This window comes from Pelodiscus sinensis, chromosome 29, assembly GCF_049634645.1.
Source record: "Pelodiscus sinensis isolate JC-2024 chromosome 29, ASM4963464v1, whole genome shotgun sequence".
NCBI lineage: Eukaryota > Metazoa > Chordata > Testudines > Trionychidae > Pelodiscus > Pelodiscus sinensis.
The window spans coordinates 10413726-10423811 of NC_134739.1; the positions used below are offsets into that span (position 1 = coordinate 10413726).

Below are 10086 nucleotides of genomic sequence, written 5' to 3' on the forward strand. Positions count from 1 at the left end.
GCTTCTGCAGGAAGGCGCTCTGAAAATAAAATTATAGATGATAACAATGGCAATGATTTTTATTAGTAAAGGCAAATTTGAAGAACCTATGTATGGCCCTTAGTCAGCCCCCAAATTTATGTTAAATCTCAAAGGAGCTTTAATCACTCAGAATGATTAAGATCCCATCAGAACAAGAGTTAGAAGGGAAACTGCATGCAAATCAAACAAACAAATAAACAAACATTGGGACTATGATATTTTTATTAATTTTCTAAAACAGAAATAGTAAGTTAGGAAGTAAGAATGATAAATATATATCACTTGAAATTTTGCTCTATCTTCTTTGGAAATTATGAGTTATGTCTGAGGTTTGGAAGTAGAAAAGGAATTACTCATCTATAATTAAAATGTAATGATGACTCTTTAGCTTTGTTCCACCCTGCTCTACCTGATATAATAAACATCTTCAGGGCACTAACCTCTTTACGTGAATGGTCACCATTTACTTAAATGCTAATTAGGATAAATAATTCAATCAAGGCTAACACTATGCTGAGTTAGCAAAAAAATATTATGCCATAGGTAGGAGGAATCCAGAAAGGAACACCCTAATAACTCTGTATAAAAAGGTAAAGGAGCTGCCTAGCAAAGGCATTCTCTCACTCCACTTTGATTATTTTGTTATATTTTAACAACCCACACCACCACTAAAACGCTATGTCTCTTCGGAGTGCTAGTGGATCCAAAGTTTCCTCATTTTCTCAAGGTGGTGGATCAGTCAGACTATCTTGCATAGGAGGAAGCTTTGGTAATGGGAGTGTAAGTGGTTTGACTGGGGGATCTGGTGTTGGATTAGGTAGTGGACTAAGAGGGGGAGCATGTGGTGACTTTGGTGGAGGCTATTGTGGTGGTTTTGGTCATGTATCGGCTGGAGGAGGTTATGGAGATGCCTATTGTAGTAGCTCATTTGGAGGCTTAGGTAGTGGCTATGGTGGAGTCTGTGGTGGGGGCTTTGGTGGAGCTGATTGCAGCTTTCTATCTGGTGGCGAAAAGGAAACCATGCAGAATCTTAATGACCGCCTAGCTAATTACCTGAATAAGGTACGCGCTTTGGAGGAGGCAAATGGTGATCTTGAAATTAAAATCCATCAATGGTATGAGAAACATGCTGCTACTACTGGGTTAGGCTGTCATTGCAACAAATATTACCAGATAATTGAAGATCTTCATAATCAGGTAATAAATAATTTTTTACTTTACAATTGTATGCACCTTTTATCTTGTGTTAAACTATAACTCATAAGCAGTGCATAAGTTATTACCAATTGAGAAATTCTGCTCAATATAATTTCAGACATTATCATTTTCTGTTGACATTAAGAATATTTAAAGTAGTTGACTGTAAGAGGTAATATTTCTACCAACTGATTTCTCTCTCTCTCTCTCTCTCACACACACACTTTTATTACTATAAAAGTATCTACTTGGATGTTAAGTATGTTCAGTTTTTTACTGTTCATGTATGAAAATTAATTTGTTAGCCTTAAAAAAAACCTGAATTTTGAAAAAGAGAAAGAGATCATACCTCTGTGTTTATTCTGCATATAAACAAATTATTTTCAACATCTGTATTTTTCACTTTAATCTCTACTTTTGCCAGTACTGCCTCAAATTAAATGCAAAGCATATTTCATTGGTTAAATACAAATATTCTATTTATCCAGATACTCTCTGCAGCTACTGACAATGCCAATATAGTCCTGCAGGTTGACAATACCAAGCTTGCTGCTGATGACTTCCGACTTAAGTGAGTTCAATAAAAGCCACAGTTAATAATAATGGGGTAGTAACAATTTGAGCCATCTCATGTCATTTGTTTTTAAACAGAACTCAACATTGTTTTCTGATTACAAACTGATGATACCATATGGACCTTAGACAAGTTTATCTATACTTTTTAGAAATCGGAAATACTATTCAAAAAATAACTGCAATATTAAAACTAATTTTAAAACTACAATATGCAATAGTTCTATTTTAATATTAAAAATTATTACAACTTTTTCCAAATCACAAAAATAGAAGATAAAATAAACAGATAATAAAAATACATTACTCTCATATCTTCTCTAATGAAATTCTGTTTTATTAATATCAAATATTTTTCTTGCAAAGAAAAGTGATTTTTTTCTTTCGGATCTGATTATATTCTCAAAATTCTCCTAACACTTTTAAGGTATGAAAATGAACTGTTCCTTCACCAAAGTGTTGAAGCTGACATTAATGGTCTGCGTAGAGTCCTAGATAACCTAACTCTCACCAGATCCAATCTGGAAGCAGAACTTGAAAGCCTGACTGAAGAGCTAATGTATCTTAAGAAGAACCATGAAGAGGTAAGATCTTTGCCTTCCGTTTGTAAATATAGGTCTAAGTTCATCTCCAAATGAAGTCAACTAGAGCCTTTCCATTTAAAAACAGTTTAAAAGTGGAATGGTTTATGGACAATATAATATTTCAAAACATTCTGATTTTGACACAGTCATTTCAGTAGTTTGATTTTTCTCTGCTTCTGCAGTTGCAATGTATTTAAAATTTAAAATCTTGTCTGCCATTTAACCAGGAACTAAAACAAGCCCAGCATGGTTCTACAGGTGAAGTGAATGTAGAAATGAATGCTGCTCCAGGAGTTGATCTAATGAAGACTCTGAATGACATGAGAACTCAGTATGAAATCCTTGCTCAGCAAAATCGTAGGGAGGCTGAAGAACAGTTTAATAAAACGGTAAAAATATGATTGATAACAATAACAAGTTATCTGAAAGCATATTCAAATCCAAAATTTTGTTTTGCTATATTTTATTATAGCAAATAAAATAGCCTCTATATTTTATTATGAATTTTCCAGAGTCAACAGCTGCAGCAACAGATCTTTCATGATGCTGGTGAAACAGATTCAGCCAGGCATGAGATTAATGAGATCAAACGTACTCTCCAAACCTTGGACATTGAGCTACAATCCCTTCTGGCCCAGGTTTGTAATAGTTGCCATTTAAAGTGGCTTTTAGCATTCAAAATTCTTATTGAAAACCTGTTCAATGTGTCAGCTTCATCCAGTTCAACATTATGTAAGGGCATATATGCCTTTAATATATAATTGTTTCCATTAAAGACAGGTGTTCTGATATCTCACCTATATTTACTCTATGCACAGAGAAACAACTGTACTTCTAAATTAAATACTAATGCTGATAGAGAATGAAGAGTTATGAGTTTGGGTAGTCAGAAATTATAATTCAACTAAACAGATTGTAACCAGTCTCAAAAACACTATATAAAGTTCTGCAACAGACATGGCCTCAAAAGAGGCATTACAGGTCAATATCTCACCTTCATTACATACATGCAATTTATCCACTTTCAGTGGAACTTTTTGGCAAGAATTAAGTATGGAATATGGCCCACATCCTTTTAAGTAAGTATAAAATGACTGAATGTGTGTTTTAGGAGTGCTGAATACAGACTAATCCCTTGGTGCCATATTCAGTGTTTTAATGTTTACAGATAATACATTATTAATATAAATAAGAAATAATGGGATATTAAAATTAATGCAATCCAACATTTTGGCATAAAGTTATGTTCTCTCAATTACTATATTTTTCATTCATTTTAATCTGCCTCTTATGGATTTATTCAGAACGGCAGCTAATAGCCAAATTATTTATCTCCAACGGATCATCAATAAGAACAATTCTGAATTCTTTTTAAATACCAAGATAATCATGTACCAAAGAGATTAAATTCTTATATTACCATATTGACTTCTCATTTTCATAAACTTAACATACAAGTAAAATTGTTTTACATGTATCTCCAACTAATTTAATAGATTTTACTGTGCATTGTTTGAGAAAAGTATTACAAAAGCAGTGTATAGCAATAAAACACCATAAAATTAGTAATATAATACTAGAAAACTATATAGTGAAAAAGAGAGACAAGAATGGAAAAATTATTCCATAGAAATTATTTTCAACACAACCAGTGGTATTGAAAACTGATAGAGAAAAAAGTTAATGTAATTTTAGTTCTAATTAAGTGTTAATTTTTTCTACTTATCTGGTATAAATTATTTTTACTGTTAAAGAAGACTTTCTTTGTGTGTAATCAAGCATCTCAGCTTCATCAGTAACATGCCATTGTTATGCACTAATAGAAATGCTCCCTTGAAGGCACCTTGACAGAAACTGAAGGAAGCTACAATGTTCAGCTTTCACAAATGCAGCTTCAGATTAGCAACCTGGAGGAACAATTAAAGCAAATTAGATGTGAAATAGAATGCCAGAATGGAGAATATGAACAGCTCTTGGGCATCAAGACTCGCCTAGAGATGGAGATTGAGACCTATAGGCGCCTGCTAAATGGAGAAGGAGGGTAAGTGAATAGGCTTAAGAAAAAAAATCTCTATTTCAGTTAGGTGAATTTATTTTAAAAAACAGAACATTAGAAATAAGAAATAAATATCAATATATCTCTATTCAGGTGATTCCCAAACTTTTCGGCATCATGCCCTTTTTGATTTTTGAAAAACCCTCACGCCCCCCCAACAGCAAAACTTGTCGAAAAACAAAAAAAAAAAGGCCAAACTTTCCAGCATCATGCCCCTTCCCCCCAAAAAGCAAAATTTGCTTTTGCTTTGCACTCCCCCCTGGAATTTCTTCATGCCCCCAGTTTGGGGAACCAATGCTCTATTTAATGTTCTGGGCAAATAGGGATAAAACCTGTAAGGTGCGGATCGTCCCAGTGAAGTTCTCAATTACCTTAAATTACACTGACTTCAGTGGAAACTGAGGGCCCTCATAACCTTACAGGAGTGCTGAATACATTGCAGGACTGACCCCACATTTCAAGTATGGCCTATAAAAAGCATCCTTTTTTTCAAGAGGAGGACTTTTTTCTTCTCTATCAGCACTATAAATCTGATCCTGGAAGTTGATGACTCAGGATGTTCTTAAATCCACTGACATCAATGTGATTGAAGTCATTGAGCGATTAAAAGTTTTGGAATATGTATGTATTTAGTCTAAATAATATTTAATAAGGCGGCCTTTTTTTCCTCAGAAGCACATTTCACTAAATGTTCTTCAGATAAAAAAAATATTTGTGAGGCTATATTGTGAGATCAAAAGACCTAATTCAATACACTTTGAAGTCATCTGGAGCCTTGCAATGCCCATTGAACTAGACCTAAGTAAACTGAAAATAAATTGCTGTTTAAGTTCTGTTTCATCCCAGCATCAACAATATTATAAAACTGCACATTATGAGCAGCTGCAAGTACCTGAAAATTACTCCAGTAAACAGAATATACACTATAGAAAAATGTCGTTATCAATCAATAATAAAAGAGCAAGTAGTTTGATTTTACATTCATATTTGATAAACTAATTTTATTTGATTCCACAAAAATGTTTTACAGGATAAAGATTAATTATTCACCTTTTGGTTTGACACCTAAAAATTGCAATCATAGTAGTTCCAAGTACTTACAAAACTGATTACTTTTCATGTCAGTTCTGCAAAGATAACTATAACTTGCTTTTAAAACCAATATTCTCATCTACTCTCAGAATAATTACATTTTCTTAGAATTCCAAAGTACTGTAAGGTAACTAATGATTATTAATTATTTTAACAGTGGTTTTAGAACTGAAAGTTACAGCTATCAAGACTCAAGAGTTCAAATGAAAGGTAATTTAATTGTTATTTTTTTATTTTCAAGTATATCTTTGTATGCACAAGGATGTAATAGTGCACTTTTTAAAATTAAATAGGATTACCTCTTTCAGCAAAGAAATCTTCAGAACTTGGTCAAGACTCAAGAGTTCAAATAAAAGGTAATTTAATTGTTTTTTTTTTTATTTTCAAGTCTATCTTTGTATGCACTACAAGGATGCAATAGTGCACTTTTTAAAATCAAATAGGATTACCTCTGCCAGTAAAGAAATCTGCAGATCTTGGTAACAAAATATTTATTTGCATGAATAGCTACTTATTAAAAGATCAGATCTAATGCCGATTGAAGCTAATGGGAAGTTTCCTATTGTCTTCACAGAAGACTGAACTAGGTTTAATGTTTTAATGCAGTGGCCTCCAACATTTTTAAGCACGAGATCACTTTTTTAATTTAAGTGCTATTCAAGATCTATCACAAACTAAAATACCCTGGCCCTGCCTCCTTTGTGCCCCTTTTCTGAGGTCCTGCCCCTGCTCACTCCATAATCCCTATCTCCCACATCCTCCCTCCCTTTCACCAAGCTGGGGCAGAGGATCGGGGTACAGGTTCTAGTCTTGGATTGAGGGATCTGGAGCGTGAGAGGGGCTCTGAGCTGAGCTTGAGGCAGGCAGTTGGGGTACCAGAGGGGGTTCTAGGTGCAGGCTCTGGGAGGGTATTTGGATGCAAGGGTACTCGGAGCTAGGGCAGGAGCTTGGAGTGCAGAGGGGGTTCATGACTGGGGTAGGGTTTTGAGATATGGGCTCTAGCTGGGCACTGCTAACCTCAGGTGACCCCTGGGTGGTGGTACAGTGGGGCTAAGGCAGGCTCCCCCCTGTCCTGGCCCTGCACCACTTCCAAAAGCAGCTAACAAATTTCATACCAACTTCTGTTGTGCTTCCTCTCTGCTTTGTGGAGACAGGATACAGAGTAGGAGGGGGGCACCTTGACATCAGCACCCCTCCTATCTCTTCCTTGCCCTGCACAGTGAGCAGGAGGCTCCTGAGGGGACAGCTCCAAAGCAAAGGGCAGGAGATGCACAGATGAAGTACAGGCACTTGATAGCCACTTGGCCAAACCAGTTAGGATCACCTGTCAGAGGCTCCAAGATCTACCAGTAGATCCTGGTCTACAGGTTGGTGACCACTGTTTTAATCCTACAAAGAGCTGAGTACTTACTGTGAAGTGCTAGGAACCTTCAGCTCCCACTGAGGTCAGTAGAAGACCCAGAAGATTGAGCCAGAAATGGTGAAATAAAATTATTAATACATTATAAAGAAAAAGAAACCTCAAAGCTCTTAATTTACACCTGTCTGTCAAAGTTAACATTTCAACCTCTATTTCATGCTTGTAGGCAACTTTCTGCCATGCTGTGTATTTTGGCATAATGACCAATAAAGGTCCTATATATAAACATTTATAATTTTAATATTTTGTTTTTAGAACCATCTAAAACTAGAATTGTTAAGACAATTGTTGAAGAGCTGGTAGATGGCAAAATAGTCTCTTCACAAGTCCAGTCAGTTGAAGAAAGGCCAGCTAAATAAGTAACAAAAATGGAACAAAGGATCCTCCAACATATGCTTACAGTCGGAACCAAAAACAAGGAAGTGTTCTGAACAAATGTAGAATTATAAGTGGCTTATGAGTTTCCCATCTTAAAAATAAAGTTTCTAGTATCTGCTTTTTCTTCTCTGGTGGTTGCCAAAAATACATTCTGTTCGCTTCTGTTTTTCAATAAATGTTTTAACTGTTGCACATTATTTTTGCATTAGTCCTGATTTTTAACTTTGAAAAATCCTCCCTTGTTCAACATGGAAGACCTCCTAAATAAACTGAGGCTTTTCAGTCCTGTGATTTATATGTAAAGCACAAAAGCTATTAGCAATTAATTACTAATTATTATTACATAGACTATAAAACATACATTCAAATAGGTAGACTGTATGCACATCATACAATGAGAAACAATAGCAGAGTTAAACTTTCATAGCCTAGAATCATTATGAGTTACGCACATGGGTGATTCTGAACATTCTAATAGGTACCTATCTGCATCTTTAGGCACCAAGGGTACATCTACACTTGCTGCCTAGTTTGAACTAGTGATGTAAATGTAGGCGACCGAAATTGCTAATGATGTGGGGATTTAAATATCCCATGCTTCATTAGCATAATCTCGCCTGTGCACTATTCCGCTTGCCAGCTAATTCGAACCAGGAAGTGCGCTCCAGGCCACGTTAGTTCGAATCAAATCCCTTGGTTCAAATTAACGTTACTCCCCAAAAAATGTTTTCTTAGTTCCATAAAAATAAGATACAGTTATGCTAACAGTGGATAAAATTGGCACAGAATAATGTCTACATAAAGATTAAGATTTTGATAGAAACATTCTTTGGACTAACTTGCACTTCAATATTTCTAAAAGTTCTTTTTTCACAAGTAGAATTCAGCAAGTTATATATCAGGGATAAGGAACTTTGTCATGGGCTGGATGTAGTTGGTCAGGGTTAGCTGCTGGCAGACCTCTAGTCAGTTTGTTTACCTGAGTGTCAGCAGACGCAACCGCTCCCAGCTCCCAGTGACTGCTGTTCGCCATTCCTGGCCAACAGGCACTACGGGGATCAGGCCACTGTAGCTCGCATTGGCCAGGAACAGTTTACTGCAGCCACTGGGAATGACTGGTGGATGCTCAAGCAGATCGTAAAACACTAGAACTGGAAGGGACCTCAAGAGGTCATTGAGTCCAGTCCCCTGCCCTCACGGCCGAACCTGGGAAAGCCACGACCTCCCGGATTGTGGCACACAATGCAGTGCGCTGCTGGATTAGCTCGCCCAACAGGAAGGATGGTTTCCTTCACTTCTTGTAGCACCCTGATGTGCTGGCACATGAGGTCCTAGTACACACGCCAGTGCCTGCAGCTTCCATGGACCCAGGTGGGCAGTTGGCTTGATGTGGCTTGACCCTCAGGGACGGATGGTCTGGCTGTGGAGGACAAGAGGGAGAGGTGGTGCTGTGTGGTTCGGCTTTTGGATATGAGAGGAGCCTGTAAAAATACCTCAGATAAACTCTTGTTAACTTTATTATGCCCAAAATAGTAAAGGAAAGCAGTGCAGGTTACACAGATCATTTCAATACATGGGATAGTTAGTACAGACAATAAAATAACACCTACACCTAGAGCAATACCCAAGATACTCGATTTTAAGGATACTTATTTCTATAAATCACACACACACATATGCACAGTTCCACTGCTAAGACTTTATAATTATCAGATGATTGTTGAATTATTCTCAGATGATTGTCAGACGGGAGGTCGTGGCCTCTTTGTTTCCCCACGCGCAGAGGCGTCCACAATGCATGAGATGGTAGGAACAAACACAGCTTCTAATTGCAGCAAGTAAGACAGTGGGGACCCCTTATTCAATCCCTCCCACTGCTTGTCTTTTCTACACCTACTTTTATAGCAAAGCAAAACTTGATGTGGTCGGTATAGAGAAATCTACCAATTAATTATGTATTGTGTATGCCCTCTTTTGTACACATTCTGCTAATCAAACTACACTATACTCCAATGATAGTTCTATGGCTGCATCAGTGATTTTGCTCATTAGCACTGTTATGTACCAATGCACTTGGCACGGTTTCTCTATACCGATATTCTATTGTTTAATGCACTCCTGACTTTCAAAGGTCAACCCTTGGCATGGCCCATGTGTTTCTATGCACTAGGCTCAAATCAGGCCTAGTTTGCCTTATTAGAAGCCTCACTTTGGTCAAGGCAGCCATCGTTAGTCCGGTCCATGCAGGGCTGGACACCGCAGACATTATTATTCTGGTCAAGACAGGGTTGTCCAGGCTTCCCTACAGGTGGTCAGTCACGCATGCACACACTGTCCCTGAGGGCACTGCCCTCCTGAGAGAAGTAAGTAACTGTTCTTGGAACAGGGGACACTGATGTTCCGACAGCAAGCCCACGTGTGGCCTGGCCAGCAGCCCCGGCCTCACAGGGACCCCGAGGTGGCCAAGGGACCATCCTTGCCTGTCCCCTTCCCCGCCCCCCATTGGCCAAGTAGACCAGGGAAGTGTCCAGCCACAGTGGGTTCCTTAGGTGTGGGAGAGGGGCCTGGAGCGGCCTGGCCCTCCCTGAGCCCCACAAACACACACACATGCCTGCACGTGGCAGCACTGTCTGTGGGAGCAGGTGGTGCCTCGCATGTGCACACATGGCCGTGTGCTATGTGCTACGTTTGTCGGTCTGTGTGGGGTCATGCGTGCATCCTTGTGCCCAGACTGATTCAGGTAGTGCCTGGCGGGGGGAGAACGG

General features: G+C 38.1%; 1 protein-coding gene across 2 annotated transcripts; it reads left to right on the top strand.

Annotated features, from left to right (window-relative positions):
* Positions 1–620: 620 nt before the first annotated feature.
* LOC102451558 (keratin, type I cytoskeletal 12) lies at positions 621–7518 on the top strand. 2 transcript variants are annotated; one of them, XM_006114287.4, is made up of 9 exons: positions 621–1218; positions 1707–1789; positions 2219–2375; positions 2603–2764; positions 2888–3013; positions 4199–4416; positions 5681–5733; positions 5817–5879; positions 7199–7518. In XM_006114287.4, exons 1-9 carry the CDS (start codon positions 700–702, stop codon positions 7300–7302), a joined length of 1485 nt encoding a protein of 494 aa, XP_006114349.2. In that variant the 5' UTR covers positions 621–699; the 3' UTR covers positions 7303–7518. The 2 variants fall into 2 exon arrangements, with proteins under 2 accessions (XP_006114349.2, XP_014424604.2); XM_014569118.3 differs by having other exon boundaries at positions 622–1218; positions 5832–5879.
* The last annotated feature ends 2568 nt before the right edge of the window (positions 7519–10086 follow it).